Genomic DNA, 20,532 nt, shown 5'->3' on the forward strand with positions numbered 1-20,532 from the left:
CATAGTACCTGAAACCAGTTTTGTCAACATTAATTAGTATAAATGAGGGATACCTAAAGTTAAGTTACTGGATGTGTACTAGATTTAAATGACAGAAAAAAATGCTGAAGTAGTTGGAAGCTTCAACAGTAGGGCTTTAAAAGGGAATAATATGAGATGGCTATTTCTTCTTAACTGTAAGACGGTCCATCCACAGAGAACAATGATGAGTACTAATTAAAACTTCATGGAGAAGCTGATGGTACAAGAAAAGTATAGTATAGAAAATAAAGGAGGAAGGAATGAAATAAGGAAAAGATCAAGGAAAGAGAAAAGCAATAAAGGAGGGGTTAATGGAAGGAAGGATGGGAGCAAGGAAGGGGAAGAGAAAAGGAAGGACAGAAGGAGAAAAGGAACAAAGATAAGTGAGGGAGAAAAGGGAGAAGGAAGGAAAAATAAAAGAAGCAAGAATGGAAGGAAGGGAATAAAAAAACGTAGGAAACAAAGCAATAAGAAAATCTGAGCGAAAGGGAGGAAATGAAGTATAGGAAAAAGGGGGGAAGGAAAGAAGAGAGGAAGGAACCGAGGGACGAATGAAGAAAGAGAGCGAACTAACTCATTTTCACGTCCTGCTTCTGCTCTGTGCAGGATCGCTGTGCCGCGCGAGGGTTGTTAGTAAACTAGGCTTTAGGTGGTATACCCTCATCACACGCGGCAACATTCTTCCACACTGTGAGATTTAACGTTACCGACGGTCCGTCCCGCGCCTGACACGCAGCGCTTCTTTAAGCCAACACCAGACAAGCACTCAGCGGGGCATCACAGGCACCGAGTCTCCGACGGGCACCCAAGGGGAGTCGAAAGACGCGCACAGCACCTACAGTACGGCACATACCGAACGAGGACCATGGAGACCGCAGGCAACGGCTCGGACGCGAATTACCGGAGCCAGCTCTACAACAACAGCAGCTTCTGTGGAAACTTCACCGACGACAACACCACGAGCTTCGCGGAGGCGCGATGCCGCGGGGATCGGGGACTGACCAACAGCCTGGAAGACGACACCAACCCGGTTATCATAGCGATTGTTATCACCGCTCTCTACTCGATAGTGTGCGTGGTGGGGCTAGTTGGAAACGTGCTGGTCATGTATATCATCGTAAGGTAAGACAGCAAAGTACTTACAAAAACACTGATGTATGTGTATGTGTTTTCTCAGCTGTGTTGCGCATAATTAGGCCTTTTACTCTTTTTAAACAGATCCTTCTCTAACATGATTGGAAAGGACTCTACGACAACCTGTTGCTGTATTAACCATACAGTTGTGTGTGTGTGTGTGTGTGTGTGTGTGTGTGTGTTTGTGTTTGTGTGTGAGGGTGTTGATGAGGCCGAGGGAGACCATGTGAATGCGTTGCTGACAATACTGCCAGCTCAGCTACCGTGCGTAAAATGCCTCCAACCTCGCAGCAAGTTGCTCCGAGCGAGGGGATGGAGAGGAACTGGTTTTACACAACAACAGCGAATAGCCATAACAACAGAGGAATACTAGATGTCTTATATATACAGACACAGCACACACTTGCTCTCTCTGTGTCTCTTTCATCCACAATATCAACACTAAACTGGCAAATCGCACCGATGTGAGGATGCTGCATATCCCTCCCATGTGAGTGCTAAACAAAAACTTTATGCACCATGAATCCAGTCAGATGCTGCTGTCTTCATATGCTCCAGCCCGGTTGCTTCAGTGGCTTGTGTTCCCTTGTATTGTTTTTTTTCTTCTCTTTATTTAAATGGCATTTACATTTTGCAATTGTCAATTCAATTGTCAATTTTGTCATTCAATTTGAATATATATTTCGAAATTGACAATTCAATATGCAAAGTTTCAATGCAATCCTCAATTCAGTTTAAATTATTTTGACTAAACATTAGAATTAAATCTTAATCAATTGCATTTCATTTTGCCATGGATTTGTGGTCTCTTTATTCAATTGGCAATTCAATGTGCCAGCTAAACAGCGCCCCCAGTCTATTGCATTAACATTTGTGGTAGGGCTGAAACGATTCCTCGAGTAACTGGAATAATTCGATTACTAAAAAACCTCAATGCCAAATGATTTGCCTCGAAGCTTTGTTTAATCAATGTTACCAAAGTTGTATCGCTGATGGTGTTTCCACAAGGATGATTATTACTGTCGCACCCCGGGCTGATGCTGCTGGCGACGCATATGCCATGAAGACTGACGGCGCAGATTACAAAATGAAGAAAGAGCGTAAATAGTGAGGGGCTAAGAGAAGAGACGGGCTGGAGAAAACGACAGAAAGTGTCCAAAGTTTGGAATCAGTTCAAATGTAATTAAAACGAAAACTCTATACAGTGTGTACTACTGCAAAATCAAACTAGCTTACCACAATAATAGCTCAACGTCAATGCTTCAGCATCTCAACAGAAAACATTGAGTCTAACCTAATCATCCATTCCACGAAGCAGAACCGACAAAAGTAAATCACAGTCGTTTGGATGATGAAACTATACCAAACACAACAACTACCAAAAACAAAGACAAGAAAATACATATGTATGTTTATTCTACATTTCATGTAAATTAGATGAGAGGCCTTAAATAGTTTTGGAAATGCTTTTAAAACAAGCAGATGCCATACAACTGATGTGCTGAAAGGTAGACTTAACTCCAGCATTGCTGGTTGTATACAAAGGATGAGTATTCTTTTGTCTCTTAAACTCAGCGCCACCGCTCCCACCACGCGCCTCACACGCTGTGCGTAGGGCACCAAGTGCTGAGGGGGGCACCAAAAATAGCCTAATGAAAAATCATCATAGTCATAATAATTATAATGCCGATTTTATTTCAGTATAGAAATATTAGGCACTTTTTAGGCATGTATATCACAAAACAGGCAGAACAATAGATATATTTAATTGCTCAAGAAAGTACCGATGGTTACAAACACACACACACACACACACACACACACACTGAACTTCCCAAGCTCCCAGTGGGTGCCCTTCCCTATCTCAGTGGTCTGTTGGATTGTGCCTGACGAAGTTTGACAGTAGCCTAGGCTAAGGCTGAATCTCATTTCTCTGTCTAAGTCAACTTTTTTGGAAATGGCCTCGAAAAGACAGCAGGAGTCAGGAGCAGAGAAAGAAAGAAGTTGAATGCCCGTGCAACACTTGCAGGTAAGTCCATGTTTAATCATTCTTAAATAGGGGAAATTTGCTGCTAATGTAATGGTTAGCCTGCATACTCTTCGAACTAGCTGACGTTATTGCTAATGTTAGCAAACTCAAATATGTTATAACTTAGGTGCAAGCTAAATTGAGATTTTACCGTTAAACATTATCTATGCAGATATTGAGCAGTAGTTTATGGTTTATTTTGACGCGACAGTGGTCAATACTTTCTCAGTAACAGTTAGCAGTCAGTGCACAAGGTAGGCTAACAATTCCTCTTGCTTCAGACCATCATTGCCGTGTAGCGTGCGATTAATAGTCTTTAGCCAGGCATTTAGTAAAGTTTAGCCATAGCGTCATTTGAGAACGCATATTTTGGCATTTGCAATGCATAAAAAACCCACGACCATCTTTAGGATTGTCATTCAATAGAATATAGGCTACAGTCTCTCACACAAATTAGGTGAGGTGTGGATGTGCAGTGGGACAGAAAATAGCTCTTGATAAAGTGAACTAATGTGACAGAAGCTACATGACAAAATGAACTGGCATTTTGATTGCATTTATGTCAGGATGTGAAGGCATGGACGACATCTGCCAGTGAAATAGAAAAACGTTTTGTATTAGACACAATGCTCTCGTAACCATATTTAAGTTGTATCCAATTAAATGGTAAGATAATGTTTAAGATTCAGAAATGTAGTCTTGTGTAAGGTTTATAATTTTGCTTTTTTTCCTGCAGGTAACATATAAATATAAAATGTCATTATGAATGATATAAAGCAAACATTATTGTTGAATTGTGTGCAATATTGCAACTCATTCTGTTATGCTTGTATATTAGATTAGATTTATCAAATAGTTAATAAATAAGTAGCTCCTTGGCTGCATGCTTTCAGTTTTAAAAGTTTATAATTTTTTTCGGTATAAGATTCTTTGTTTGAATATTTTGTCTCTTTCTATACTGATCCGTTTTCTTCGTATTTCTAAATTAATGCAGGGTCAATGCTGAGATACGTACAAGGAGGAGTACGTGGCCAAGAGGAAGAGCAACCATCTACAAGCAGTTCAGGCACACATCAACCCCAGCCGGCCAGCAAGTCTGTAGACTCAGTTTGCACTTTCAAATGTGTAGTTTGTGTTGGCTATTCTACATAATATGTTTACAAAGTCAGCAAAGCTGTGAAGATTTTACTTTCTCTTTTTATTGTTCTTAAGTATTATATTGTGATGTTGCTATTGTGTTTTGGTTTTGAGTTATCTGAAGCACTTCTTCTGCTTTTCTTATTTGATTTGATTGATTTTGGAAAATCTTTGGTTTATTTTTATTTTAAAAAAAGCATTTTTAAAAAATCCTTTATTCCAAATGCCATCAGTATCATCAACCAAACCAAGTGATAACATCAATATGAGCTGCTATCCTAATGATCCCAATGATTTTAAGCATATTTATATATATATCTATTTTTTTTTTTTCTCTCTTCTTTTATATATTCAATTTACTATGTTTGACATGTTTGTATGTTTATTTTTTGTATGTCTGGTGAGCCAAAGAAAAATTTCCACCCCGGTGGACAATAAAGATTTATTCTATTCTGTTCTATTCTATTTTGATAATATTACGCACTTCTCAATACTTGAATGTGTGTGTTTTAGCTGTTCTACATAGTGTGTTTACAAAGTAAAGTAAAATTGTGTGACTTTTCTGCTTCTAAATCTTTGCTTTATTGAATATTTCTTACTTTTATACTTCTGCTTTTAAGTTTGTATTTATGGATGATTATTTAATTTCTACAAAGATTTTGCACATCCCAATACTTGTGTGTATGTATTGTTTGGCTGTTCTGTGTACTGTGTTTACAAAGTTGATTTTCCTTTTTAGTTTTACTGTTCTTAGGTGTTACATTGTGATGCTGCTATTGTGTTATTGGTATTGAGTTATATGTTTGGTAATAAAACGTTAAACTTGCAAAAACAAACGTTTTTTTTCTCGGGGTGAGGGGAATCATAAAGGAATTGTGCTTAGGGCACCAAAATGGCTAGCAGCGGCACTGCTTCAACTTCATCTTAAAGACTTAAACTGTTCCAATATGACCCCCACTGCTTCCTCTTCTTTCATGTTCGCTCAGCTAACATGTCGACATCTCATTAATTGAAATTTAAAACTTGGTTTCAAACAAACGTCATACTTTCAAGATCTTATCACAGGAGGAGCTTTTATTCTCTTTAATAACCTGTCACAAGGAGTAAGAGATACTAATACATAATTAGTGGTGCACAAATGAAAAATGTCCCTGGCCACTTTTCTTTCTTGTGATCTCACAAGAAAGAAAAGGTCATTTCACAGAATAAATTAACTCTCTTTTTTAACTTAGAGAAACTAGTTGGCTAAGGACTTGCAGGAAGCCATAACTCAGTATTAGGAAGATCTATTAGTGTAAAAGTCTCAGATTTTTCCCATTTTCATACATTGATATTGATATTAACAATTTAAGTTACAACTCAGAATATGAATACACTTCAGGCAGTTACATCGAACATCACCTATTGTGCTAATAACATCAGCCCACTGAGGTGGATTTTACAGGTGGTGCCTTTAACTAATTTTTGTTAAATTATGTTGTTAAAGTATGTTGGTCAAATGCTAGATGATAGCACCCAGATGATGGTACGTCATTCTAGATGAGCCTGCAGGTAATAAAAGTCACTGAGTAGATGAAAGTTGGATGACTAGAATGAGGACAGATGAACCTGGAAAAAAGCTAGACATGAGTGGAGACTTGAGGGGAGAAAGATTGATGGTGAGCAATGAGAACGCTGAGAAGGATTGAGGTTAAGGTGAGAGTGGTCCTTTTTCATTTTTCCACCTTGTAATTACGGACTTTTGCCTACTTTGTAGGTCTGATAGAATCAGTGAAGAGTGGCTGTGTGGAGGATTTGCTGCGCTGAACCTGTCAAACAGGTGCTTAAATGGCTTGGAAATTGATTCTGAATTCTCCTCACTTATCCACTGTTTCCGGGCAGATGCGAATGCTCATTTGCCCGACTGCACACATCATACCCTTCAGTCTGAACGCTTCTCGAAATAGTTCTATTTTACTGAAGAATGCAAACATCTATGCCGGATGTGTTTTACCTCAAATTACTTATGGCAGATCTGCCCATTGGGCCACGGACGAAAAGAGTACTAGAATATTTTACTCAAGTAAAAGCACTGTTACTTCAAATACATTTCCCAAAGACAAAAGTACTCAGATAAAAGTAAAAAAAGTAGGTCTGTTGAAATGGACTCAGAGTAAAGTAAGGGGAGATGATATATGATAGAGCTATTAAATTAAAGAACATTTTCAGGCTATAAAACATGTCAAAGTAGCCTTTACAGACTAGTAAGATGACATCACTCAGTTCCCGGGTTTGATATATACTTATTAAATATTTGATATATCTGAAATATATAACTGCCTTCCTTATTGTAGCCCCACTAGAGTGAACCAGAAATTAGGATGCTACATTGCTAGGCAACACACTCACATGTTCTCATCTGAATGAGTTACAAAAAATAGCCTAAGTGAGTTTGTTGTTGTACTCAGCTGTCTAAACATCTGAGTCTGCTCTATGTTCAACTTCTCTGCTACTTCATTCTCAAAGCATAACATAACCAGTCCACCCAGCCTCTCTGTCCCACTATAGCCAGTCCACTCCGCCTTACTGTCCTGTCCCACTATAACCAGTCCACCCATGTAGCCTCTCTCTTTTTAAGAATTCTCAAAAACATTTGTTACACTAACTAGAGTAAATGTAATTTGTTACCTCCTGCCAATGGCACTTCCATAGAAACAAAATGAAGTGTTGAAAGCAAAGGGAGAGCACTGGGCATACGGTAGTCAAATCACCTTTTGAAGTATGTCTGCAGCTGTCTGGCAAGGGTACAAGAGTGTTCATGATGTATGAGTTGGTACACAAGCTCGCATTATGTATTCCAAAGTAGTCTATTTACATAGCAGATAATAGATGTGAGGGCATTACTGGACCTTTAGCTCTCTCATCCTTGACTGTTTTGTGGCAACAGATTTAGGATGACGTACCCGTCCCCTGCCTTCTCTCGGCGGTACTGAAATGGTACTGACTTAGCCAGCAGTGTGTGTTAAGTGTGCAGGCATGCACGGTTGTGAGCATGTTTGTGGCCGAGAAAAGTTTTGTGGATTTCGACTGACTTAGAGTTTTAAGGGAATTGGGAGGAAGGTAAAGGATGTGTCTCATTCCACTGACAACCACAATCCATCAGGGTCAATAGGATGCATCAACCTCTTTGTCTTTCTCTCTTTTCTCTGCCTGTCTTTTGGTCTTTTCTCTCTGTCGGCACATCGCGAGTTAACAGCATTTTAGCTAATAACACACAGTGGATATTTACTGTTAAATGAAAATGTAGTTTTAAACTCTGATGTGAGATGTTTTTCCCCTTACTGTCTGATAACCTTAAAGCCATAAAACGTTTCCTCTCACTCTTTATCTCCCTGTACTTTTCCTTTTGTTTCTCTGTCCCTCGTCTGTTCGCTCCACACTTACATCCGCAAACTGAGTGTTGGCAAACACAACCAGAGATCTGCATGCTCTATTGGAAAAATCAATTCGCGGTTGAACAGCAAACCGCTGGGTTCCACAAGAAATATGCTGCCAGTGCAGAGTGCTTCCTGTTACCATGGAAACACCGTGAGGCGTTTTGAGCATGATGATTGCAAAATGACTCCACCACCACGCCAAACCCCTGCCTCCAGCCACCATCCAGCTAGATGAGCAGCTGTACCTGGTTGGTCACATTCAGCAGGTGAAGCATTTCTACAACTTTGGATGCTTAAGAAGCTTTTGAACACCAGGATGCTGTAAACTACTGTTTGTACCGCATGTACTGCAGCAGCACAACAAATGTGACCGTGTATAACTCTGTTACCTCTTACCAAATTTTCCATGACCATCCTCTCTGATGTCAAAGTAACTTTCAAACAGCTGTGTCCCTGCTGGTTGTGTGAGAGTCTGAACCCAGTCACATGAAATATGATGTTATGATGAGGAGTCAACACAATCTACTTCACAAGACAAATGTCATAGATCCTCACAAATGTTTGTCTCTAATGGGTTTCTTGTGGCTCCAATTCCCCAACATGACAAATACTCTCAGGCTGAGTTTTAAACAACTGACCTGCAGTCTTTTAATGTCCTGCCTACAGCCAGGTTAATGATCGGAAACAATTCAGAGAGATTAAAATCATTTCTAGTGCTTGTATTGATTGCAAGCAAACTACATTTTTCAGTTTCTCGAGTCCATACAGGCCATTTCTTGAAGCAATTTCAATGTGATGGGGATAAAAAATAAGTGACAGGGGACAAATTGTCACTTTAGGAAGGGACAGGAGGAATAATTACAGCAAACAAAACAGCTAATCCTTTCAATGTACATACGGGCATGTCAGTATTGTTTTAAAATAGACTTAAAACAGCCACACTTTATGCAAAACAAAAGATCTGTTTAATTAATTTTTTTTAGAGTTAATGCATTTTAATTCCTAGAATTGTTTTACACACTATACATCAACAGGAAATAAGTGGGATAAAAGAGAATGGCATTCCCCTCATTAACACAAATTAGTCACTGGGTATGCATAGTATTTCTTTTTACCAAGAAAAATCACAGGAAATCAACCCCCGGGATCACTGACTTAATTTTAAAGCTTCTCTTTGACGAAAGAAAAGTGTGGATACCTTTCATGTGTATTCCTGAACTTCCTCATGCATTATAGATGTGAGTTCTAGATTTACCAACCCAGAGTAACATCAGTATATTAGAGTTGCCTTCCTTTGTGTGTGTTTGTGCTTAGTGCACAGTGCTTGGCACATCCTTCTGTTAACCTCTTCACAAGCTGTAAACATTTGAGGCTGGACGCTCTGACCTCAGTTTTCTAACAGCTGTACAGCGCTGAACATGCAGCCATTGTGTACTCGATTGATGTTAACCAGTGACAAGTGGACAGCTCGATAATTGACGCTCGCCTGTGGATTTTACGCTGCAATTACTATGTCTGCTTTCAAGCACTATCAAACTCACCTGGCACAAAGTGAGTCAAAATAAATAATGAATAATAATAATTCAGGGCCTAACAACCGCCCCCGGCAACAATAAAACTATCAGTGAAACTGAATGAAGATTAATTGGTTGACTCTTGCGTTTACCAAAAAGCTGCCTGAATTTCAATGATCGTTAGTATTATCAGCGCGAAAGAGTTTGACCGCTCATTGTGAGACTCAGAGAGAAGGGAATTCTTCATGCTGCTCTTTTTAATTTTGTGTATCTGCACACAACAGGGTGGTAAAGAGTCTAATTTCTTGTTTGGGAGACTATTATGAATAGATGGTGCAGAGAGGTAATTAGGCTGTCCTTCCTGTGTCTGTGTGTGTCTAAGAGTAATGAGCTTCTTAACACCACTAGACACTGCTGGAGAATTAGAGTGCTGTCAAGCTAGGTTAATGGTCGCCGTGGTGTTCCCGGCCCGAGGTGCGTGAGCCATAAAATTACGTCATCTTGTCTGTCGTTTCCAGCGCAAAGGCTCCGCAAGTTTTCACGGCGCGTGGTCGTGCACCTCTGAATTTTTGTAATATAGCACGCGCTGCGCTTTCAGTTCAACATGGTCGGCTGGCAAGACTGGCCGAGGAGGTTCGCCTGTACAAACATCTGTATGATGGTTCTTTGTGAACAGACCACAGGAAGTCAAATGGCCTTAAATATGTGTAAGAGAGACACCACACTGGGAAAGGAAAAGAAGAAGCATTTTGCTGGAGAGTGTGGAAAAACATGAGAGATCGCTTTGCCAAAGCTAAATAACGGCCCTTATAGAGCGTTCGTTACATTAAGAGGCAGATATAATGTTAATAAGCGGCAATGACGTTAATAATTACACAAATACAATGTTTGGCGGTACGTCTGTGTTTATCATTAAGTTTGCTACTGTTGCCAGGCAGCCTGCTTTCCTTTTCTTCACTCACTTCTTCTTCTCTACTACTACTTGCTTATTCACAGATCATTTTGTTTGTATGGCGCCTGGCGTTTCGGAGAATACTGCAACGAACGCAAAATTGTCTCTGCGCATCCTTGTAGCGCGCGTGCCATCTATGTAGGTCCACGCCAGGGTTTCAAGAGCGATTATAACCAAGGCTTCTGTCTTGATATAACAGGAGCTGCTCTTTTGAACTCAGGAAATCCCTCATTCATGACCGGTTACATAAGGTCATAAAACCTCACAATTTTACAGACCTTGACTGTGGAGACTAAAGAAATCACAGGAAAAATAAAAGAATGTATTTATTAAATAAATAATTATTCGAGGAATGTAGTCACCGTTTTGCACTGAGAAAGTTATGGACCGAATGAAGGAAACATGATTAACTAAAGATGAGGGAACAAAAAAGACAGATTTTGTCTCTCTCTGCTTCATGATTGATGGGTGCTCTTGGCTCTTTTGTTCATCTGTCACTTACAAAGTGACTCACTCACGTACCCCAATTCTGCTCTTTATACTCTATGACAGGTAGGGTTAAACATGTCCTTCTTCATCAAAGCTGGCATTTTAAATCACCAGAGGGTATCGCAGATTTGTTCTCCAAATGTTAATGATGATGTTGTTACACCCTCCTACTTGTAACTATCTGGAGCCATACGTATGTCTTTTTATCTTTTGAAATGTGGTTTTCCACAAGAATAGCTCACTGTTGCAAAATGCCATGAATGAGCAAACAAAACAAACCAAAGAGGTAAGCTGATGACGTCCTGAAGTAAAAGTCATTGCAGTTTGAAAGCTGCCAGACCTTTTCACTGCTGTGTACAACAGTTACACTTAGATATGGATTTCAGGCTAGGGCCAAGGGCACAGAGAGATTCTTCGTAAAAGATCTTCAGCAATATAATAGTTTTTAACAATAAACAATAGTTCCTAAGCAACAAGCTGATAAACTCTTCTTGAGGTCCCTGTTTCCATTACCATCATGAGGATCTGAGGATCAGGGTTTGGCCTAAACTGGATCCCTGTTTCTTTTTGTCATATTGCCAGTAATAGAAATCCATTATAAGAATGAATGACAAAAAAAGTGGGGAGCATTTGTGAAACCCATGAGCAGAACACAATGCACTGGCTTCTTGTGAAATCCAGGATTGAATTTAAAATCCTTCTCCTGACCTACAAAGCTCTTAATGGTCAGGCACCATCATATCTTAAATTTCAATTCAATTAAATTTTATTTATAGTATCAAATCATAACAAGGGTTATCTCGAGACCACACTCTATAATTTACAAAGCCCCAACAATTCCAATAATTCCCCCAAGAGCAAGCATTAGCAGTGGCTATTGCGACAGTGGCGAGGAGAAACTCCCTTTTAGGAAGAAACCTCCGGCAGACCCAGAGGTTTCTTAAAGAGCTCTTAGTACCTTATTGTCCCACTAGAGCGCTGCGCTCCCCGAATGCAGAGTTACTTGGGATTCCTAAAGTCTGTAAAAGTAGAATGGGAGCCAGAGCCTTCAGCTATCAGGCTCCTCTCCTGTGGAACCAGCTCCCAGTCTGGGTTCAGGAGGCAGACACTGTCACAACATTTAAGAGTAAACTTAAAACTCTCCTCTTTGAGAACGCTTATAGTTAGGGAGTGAGGAGTTGCAGCGTTCAACTAGCCCAGCGGGGGAGGGTGTATTCTGCAGACACGGCACCCCTTCTCTTCATAGTCGTCAGATTCATCTACCAACCCTTATATAGCTGGCTCAGGTTTGCCTTGGACCAGCTCTTAGTTATGCTGTTATAGTTTTAGAATGCTGGGGGACTTCCTTTGACACACTGAACTCATCTTTCCTCTCTCTCTCTTTCCATCTGTGTGCATCCATGTCCCAGAAATGCTTATTACTAACTTAGCTCTGGGGAACTTATTTCCAGGAGTCCTTATGTTTTTCACCCTGCAGTTTTCCTTGGATTAGGGTGGCACCTAAATCATGGTTGCAGCTGTCGCCGTGGTCCTGCTCCGTGCCCTGCAGTGCCCTGCTACGTCCGGCTATGCTCTGCAGTGTCCTGCTACGCCCTGCTATGTCCTGCAGTGCCCTGCAGTGCCCTGCTACGTCCTGCTATCCACTTTCATGTAGACAGGCCTAAAGCTAACGTTATCTGTCCAAAACTCATTAAATCACCTCGGTACCGCATTCACTGTCGGTCTTATAACTTTTATGACTTCTTAATGACAAGTCCAAATGGTTCCACTTTACTTGAGGTCACGGGAATTATTCATGACACCGTTGTAAAATCATTTGATAGTGAAATCAAACTTTATGACAAATCCCATCTATCGTTTGGTTTTCTGTCCTATGAGTATTCATCCTCAGAGTCACCTGCGTGGCTGTTAGGGCTTTGACTTTTGCCCAAAAATCATATTCAAAGTTTGTTTATTTATTAATTTTAATATTCAACTATATTTGAATATTTATTAATACTATTTTGACCATTAAATGCCTGACCTATATTGGTATCAAACTTAAGTTTAAAAAAAATAAGTCAGACCCTGGATTAAACACAAACACTATGCTTTTGACAGGAAGTTCCGAGCTTTCACCGTAGCCTACCTAAGTGGTCTGATGTTTATACTTGTGTGCTGATGTGTGCGTAGAGCTTGCATGTGTGTGTGTGTGTGTGTGTGTGGGCAGTGTTGCCAACTTAGCGACTTTTCAGACGCCCTTAGCGACTTTTTTTCACAAAAGCGACTAGCGACAAATCTGGTGACTTTCTGTAAAAAAAAAATTAATAAATAACAAGCCAGTAGGCTATTGTCCAGCAAGCACGCAAGGTATTTCTCTCCTATGGCCGCCAAAACAGTGACCTCTCTCTTCTGTTGTGTGACTGAGGAGCAGCCCCACCCTCCCCCCTGTGCTCTCTCCTCATGTGCAGCAGCAATGCGCGCAGGCAGGTAGAAAGGGGAGAAGGGACAGGGTGCGGGGGCTGGTGTAGGTAGGAGAGACAGCGGCACGCAACAGGAGAAGGACGCCGCTGAGCTGGCCTGGCCCTGGGCAAGCCAGCTTTGCCTCAGCCTTCTTTGAGAATTAGGGGGAATGCAACGCTACCAAGCCACAGCCGAGAGACATGCATCGCCGCGACGTGAGGTTACAATTTGAAATGCGTCAAAAAGCCTCGGAATCTGAACTGAAAACAAAGTTTACAAGCAAACACATGTACAAAAAATAATGCCCATAACAGGTTCGAATATTAAGGTCTGCCTAATATTCGTTCGAATATTACTATTTTTTTAAATATTCGAATGATATTCGAATAACGAAGTTTGGAGTCAAAGCCCTAGACTGGCTGTAGACTATTAGGTCTTGGTAAAAAAGATATCTGACCGTTATCGGCTATTACTACTACCCCTAATGTTTGTATTATAATTACACATAATTAGGGGTGAGGTATATGGCAATAATAACATGAAGACAATATTAAGTTGCTAACAATCTTGATATTTTGCCATAATGTTTACATCACATTGACTATCCCATTGTAATATATCTGGGTGCTTGAGGTCATTGTGGGTTATGTTGCAAATAAATGAGCCAAAATTGTTCATGGTAATACTGGATTTTACATGATCATCAATGTGATGATATCCTGATATTGTGCAGTATATATAAATATCGATATCATGCTATAAAAATCCATATACTGTGATTGAGGAATGTACTCATATCACACACGCCTTACATGAATATTACATACATGCAGTAAAAGCACAAATCTCAGAATCTGCCTGGTAGTCAGACATGCACACAGTTGCTCCCTGCGCAACCTAATCCATCATGCTCCGCACAGTGTGCATGGACAGTGTTATTGGTCGGAGCCAGAGGCATACAGATGTCTGTTCACATGAGCAGCCTCTGTTTCTGCAACCAGGCCTTAATGGTTTATCCGCACCCAGCAGCAGCAGCCCATGAATCATACAGGGCTACACATCCACCAGCCAGCATTGCATACTAGTGACAAATTATGTTTATCTTGCTGTGTAAGAAAAGCCATGAAAATATATCAGCTTCTGTTCCAAACTGTTGACCCGCAAATGTGTAGGGTTCATCTTGACATTTGTTGAAACATGATGACAAGATTGTTGATTCACTACAGGCGTGTTCCAAATATAGAAACCCAAAGCTAACACTGGTGTTTATAGGGAAGCTTTAAATGTCCAATCACGTTATTAGTCTCTTAATATCTGTTAGCAATATTTTCAATCTGACACATTAAACAGCGTGCCAGGCAACACAAACTCACAGGAAATGTTTATTTAAAACCAACTGACAATGAGCAGGTCATTAGCTGTAAAATATAATAAATCCTAATCCAGTTTTATTTTTTATAAACCTTTGTGTTTTTTCTACCTCACTTCACACAAATTGATAGTCTCAGCTCTTTTATGTTTTATTACTGTGCTATTAACTGAAGCTAACTAAAACCAAATTAGGTTTCTATAAAGATTTAACATTCTCCTTTAGGGGCTGTGGTACCTGAATTATACAAGAGTGGAGGTAATATTCAGTGGCTGATGTTGAACCCATTAGACAGCATCAGCTACTGGGAGTGAAGAACATCCAAATGTTCGAGCAAACCCTCACAAACATGCCATGTACATTTTAAAATAAAAAGGTTGAAAAAATGGAAAAGGTTTCTCTTGGTGCAGCTTCCTCTAAATCTGAGCTTTTTATTAACAGAGAAACATTTAATCCAAGGAATGTTACAACAAAAATTCATTTTAGCGTCATTATGATCTTATGTTATACTGTATGTTATTATTATCACGTTTCAAGATTTCCATTATCCGACTTTTTCATTCATCAATTCACAATATCAATCATGAAAACAATATAAAAATAGTAACAATAAATAAATAAATAAGCTAAGACATTTGAGTAGAGGAGCTCGTCATACTGAATCACCCTGCCTGGTCACTGTTGTTGCCATGGTAAAGCACGATCCTCACATGTGAAAACAGACAATCATCAATTTCTTAACAATAAATTCATTAACATTAAGGCACATTTGAACGGCTCCTTGCGGCATCCCAAATTCATGAACTGTGGACATTCTGTGTGGGCAGAATGTATTTTCACTCCTGTTTCTTCCCAATGACACACACAGCGCCAGTGGAGAGTTTTAGTGTCTTAAACATGTATGTGAATAGTGTTAAAGGGTCTGTTCACTTAAATTATTTAAATTGTGAGAAATATGTTATATATTCAAAATATATAATAAAAGGCGGCATTTATTAAGATAAAGATTACTGAAACAGAGGCAAAAAATGGACCCCAGGAAATTCACCATAACTAAATTAAGATGAAAGCTGCAGCCTCACAGCCAGCTGCTCCCCCTACTCCAGTGAATGGCATTTTACCTTCTCAGCCTCACCTAACTGGAATCTACAACCTGCCCATGTAGGGTAAGCTAAACTGAGAGCAAGCATAAAAATCAAACAAAATAAGTAACAAAATGTTATGATGAGATTTTTAAATACCTGCTGACGTCATAATGTATGGGCCCACATAGAGCACTAAATGTAATAGAATTTATGTCATTTACTGCGGAACTATTTAACCTATCATACTACTACGGGGCCCAGCCTCTCCTTGCTGAGAGGATATGATGCAATCCTGTTTTCACTATCCCTGTTTGAGCAGTTGATACCCCAACATCCTAGGCAGAACAACAAGAAAAAAGACAAGATCACACACATACACACACAATTGGGCTGACCCCTTTTAACAGATCCTTATCCCATAAAACAAACAAATTAAACAAGCTTTTGTGATTTATATAACCTTATTGAGGATTTATCAATAACATTGGACTGAAATTAATAATTAAACAGGCATTAAGAACATTGACAATGTTGGGGAACGGGGCCTCTAGAAAAGGGAGAAAAGCAACCTTTTCTCCATCCGCACCGGCTGTGTTTTGTTTTTATTGATAATTCACAAATATTAGCATGGTAATGGGCTAAACAAAACATGGTAAACATGTTGCTACTCCACATAGCATTCGGGAATGGGTGAAAAATGTGCTCTGGTTTATTGGCATTTCTTTAAACCAATCACAATTGTCTTGAGCGGTGCTAAGCACCGGAGAAAAGCCTCGGTGCCTCTGCTAAATAGGTTCGAAAGGAACTTGTTTTGGTGGACCATGTGGACGTTTAAAGGAACTTGGGACTTTGTCTTATTCACCGTATCCCCCAGAGTTAGATAAGTCCATACATACCCTTCTCATCTTCGTGCGTGTCGTAACTCTGTCTGGCGCACCCACCGGTAGCCTAGTTTAGCCCAGGCTAGTCACAGCATGTACAAATAACAAGGTCACATGAGACACAGCCATCTTCTAACCGTATACAAACTGGGAACTATATTCTCAGTAGGCGAAGCACTGCAACTTCTGCTACTTGGGCGGAGTGATTTGCTCGCAGCACACGAGAAGCCCTGTTGTGAGGGGTAGAGAGTAACAATGGTGCTTTTCAGGTGTTACGCTAATCAGTGCTTCACCTTCTGAGAATATAGTTCCCATTTTGTATACGGTTAGAAGATGGCTGTGTCTCGTGTGACCTTGTTATTTGTACACGCTGTGACTATACAAATCACAACATGTAAATAGGAAAATGTTGGCGTTATTTTGTCACTTATTAGGAGCAGTAGGCTAGTTGGAGCCGGTTACCTCCAGGATCTGGGCTAAACTAGGCTAGCGGTGGGTGTGCCAGACAGAGTTACAACACGCACGGAGATGAGAAGGGTATGTATGGACTTATCTAACTCTGGGGGATACGGTGAATAAGCTAAAGTCCCAATAAGTCGGCATGTTCCTTTAAAAGTTGTTTTAGTCATGCAACAGAAAACTCAGTTTGGACAGATAGTCTAGCTAGCAGTCTGGATTTACCTTGCAGAGATCTGAGAAAAGGTTAACCATAGTACTCATAAATCTGATATCATAAATAGTTTAAAATGCCAACTCAAAGGAAGCCCAAGGCAACGGCTATCTGGCCTAAATGAGTGAAATCCGGTAGATTTTCCGGTGGCAACAGAGCAACAGATGAAGTGGAACTTCAAGGATATAGACTACAGTCTCAGCAACAGATGAGGCTAATTAGGGCACCAAGCTAGAGGTTATTATTGTTATTTTAATTTCAATAATTTCTCATCCAGCGTATAGAAGATTTTATATTATTATATATTATTTGGGGTCTTCAGTCAGAGCAGGGGTAAACCAATTACAATTTTGCCATAATGGCAACATTAATCTCTGTTGAATTGGTTTACACTAAAACAACCAATTCTCAACTGCCTAACGTTATGTAAATGTATTCAAATGAGGAAAGTAACACTGTTTTACTGACACAGTTGTGTTGTGCATCTGCATATGTGTCAAATGATTTGGATGTTTGAATAATGCATGCTAGAGACAACAGCCTGTGAGAATAGGCTGAAATGTCTCTCTCTTTCGTCTGAAAGCACATGTGATGAGATTGTAATACCCTCGTCAGAATTTCTCTTCAGAATCACCTCAGGGATAATTTACCGTCACTATCAAATCTGTTCTTTTTTTCTCATTTAAGATTAAATAAAGATGGATGAGAAACAGGAGAAATAAGAAGGCATCTCACTCCCCCAGGTGGGAACCACAGCTAATGGGTTGATGGAAGCCTATGAATTAAATATGATTTCACTGAAAAGACTGATTTGGATGATTTTAAGGTTCATTACTGCACATCTTTCTGCAGCTTATATGCTTCACTAGTCCAGGAAAAAACCAAGTCAAGGTAGTTAAGAGGCAGATTGAGCAATTTCTGTTGTCAAGTGTTGTTTGCTCACGGAAACAGCATAGATTTACTCTTTGCAGATGGTTACTTCTGTCTGGTCTCTCTATGGCTTTACGGTCACTTTCTCTTCCTCTCAAAAATAGGCTGAATATTTGCTGTAACCATTTTTATCTGTGGTCTGTTTACTGGAATATAATGGGACAATGCTCTTGTCTTCTGTTTATGTGGAATGAACAGAGCTTCAATTTTCTTATCTTCCAAAATGATAAACCATCCGCCGGAGATATGTATCCTCTTTATGAATGATACTGATCAAATGATTACTGCTGGCATGAAAATGAATGGGTAATATTTTGTAACTCTATGTTGCCAATTAATATAACATAATAGTCATTATAAATTCATAAAAGTGTTTTGAATTTGATGGAATACCTGCTCATGGGTAGTAAGGCTGCACAATATATCGTTTTTTTATCGTCATTGCAATATCAATTGGCGCAATATACATATCGCAAAAGGCTGCGACATATCGCGAAAGGCGGCAACATATCGCGAAAGACACTTTTATGTTAGCTGAAAGAAAATATCAGTAGAACACTGCACTTTATAATGTAACTGTCACTTTTTTTAGTGGTGCATTTTATATTCAAATCAATGTTCAATTTTTTTTTATTCAACAAGTAATTTGTTGTATTTTAGTAGAATTTTGAAGGCAGCAGAAATGCAGAACTGAGTACACTTTAATATCTGTTTATTTATCGCAAGTAATATCGTTATCACAATATTCAACAATTTTATCGCATATCGCATATTTTCCTTATATCGTGCAGCCCTAGTGGGTAACTCTTTTCCATTACCTGCTTCCAAGAAATTACTTTTATATACTGCTAACTTGAAACAGCAAATATGTTTTAACTGAAATGTTGGGGCTTTGGAAATTATAGAGTGTGGTCTAGACCTACTCTATCTGTAAAGTGTCTCGAGATAACTCTTGTTATGATTTGATATTATAAATAAAATTGAATTGAATTGAATTAATGCCATCTGAATAACATTCACCAACTATTAGTTTCCTTTATTATCCATTCTTTTCAAGTAAAGCTGTGTTTAGGCTCTCACAGCACTTGCTTAAGGCTAGTAGGAGATCATTTACAACATTACATGATTGAATAAATCCTCAAACAGTTGAGAGGGTCAACGAATGACAGATATCTCACAGGCTTGGCTATTTCACTTAACTGACTTATAAACTCCAAGGAAACGCTTACAAGCTGCATTTGCACACAGTATGTGTATTGTAAATATATTGTCATCAGTGTGACAAAACCTCAAGGGCGAAGAATAAATTAAAGCTGAAAACTCATTAATAAAACAACTCATTCAGTTAATTTAGACGAGGTGAGGCCATTAGCCTCCACACAGCATGCTGGACATGCGTAAGCCTCAGACTTAGTACAACCCACAGGAGAAACCCATATCATCTGCAGCCATGTTAACAACAATCTCAAAGTCAATAATGGGATGTTGGAAATTACCACCAGCTCCAGCACTACTTAGTTTAGGGTGACAGCTTTTACTGCATCTCGAGGCATGTCAGTCCCCGTTCAAATAAAGCTTGAAACAACAAACGCACTAAGCTGTCAGTGTTAAAGTTTATCAGAATTTAATGAACTCACTGTCATCACTGGTTCTTAAGAGGATTTGGGATTATTGAGGAGAGTGCTGCAAGAAAATAGGTAAATTACTTCCTCACCCAATGACAGTTGGGGTTTAATAAAATGAAAGCCAGAGGGTGTAATGTATCATTGTCACTTTTTGTATCCAGATTAATTCAATAACATTACGGCAGGGATGTGTCTAAATTGTCTGTTCATGGAATAGTGCAGCAACAGTGCCTTGGAAATTAAATTAAATGAATACCTGTCTGATAAGGCTACAGTCAGCAGCACCTCTAAAGCTCTCCAATTAATATTTTATATCACATCTGTTTAATCTCTACAAAAAACGTGTAAAAAATGTCAGTTTGGCGCTTTACGGGGAGTTATGTGTTGGATTAACAAACTATAACATGTTAATTAGTGAGCTTTAGAGGTGCTTAAATGGATAAAAAAAAAATTCAGGCTAACTGTTTCCCCGTTTCCAGGGTTTATGTCCTAAGATAAGCTAACAAGCTGCTTGATAGCTTCATAGTCAATGATCAGATAGGAGAGTCAATCTTCTCATCGGTCACCTATATGGAAAAACATTTAGATCTTTAGTGCAAAATGAATAAGGGAAAGTATAATTAAAGTGCAGAATCTTCTACTTTCTGGATAGCTTCATTAAAGTTTTATTGTTGGCTGATTAGCTCCCTGTGGAGCTCTATCATAGCTTGCAGGCATATTGATCTCATTGGGGGACCTAACGGTAAGAAACCTTTGCACATTTAACATTATATAAAACAAAAGCAGCTTGATTAAAATGTCATACTTCACTCAGACATCAAACTTTCAGATGTGGTGT

The 20,532-nt window shown here is 39.4% G+C and overlaps 1 protein-coding gene across 4 annotated transcripts in view; it reads left to right on the forward strand.

Moving 5' to 3' along the window:
• The first annotated feature begins 404 nt into the window (after positions 1 to 404).
• The window catches only part of oprm1 (opioid receptor, mu 1), a 31,425-nt gene continuing 11,297 nt past the window's right edge, over positions 405 to 20,532 (forward strand). For all 4 annotated transcript variants that reach the window (XR_005637197.1, XR_005637198.1, XM_039784922.1 and 1 more), the window contains exon 1: positions 405 to 1,143. Coding sequence is in view for 2 of the 4 variants with exons in the window: in XM_039784922.1 (XP_039640856.1) it covers positions 887 to 1,143 (257 nt within the window). In the remaining 2 variants the exon portion in view is untranslated. The remainder of the gene's footprint in view (positions 1,144 to 20,532) is intronic.

This window comes from Perca fluviatilis, chromosome 19, assembly GCF_010015445.1.
Source record: "Perca fluviatilis chromosome 19, GENO_Pfluv_1.0, whole genome shotgun sequence".
In the NCBI taxonomy this organism is placed as follows: domain Eukaryota; kingdom Metazoa; phylum Chordata; class Actinopteri; order Perciformes; family Percidae; genus Perca; species Perca fluviatilis.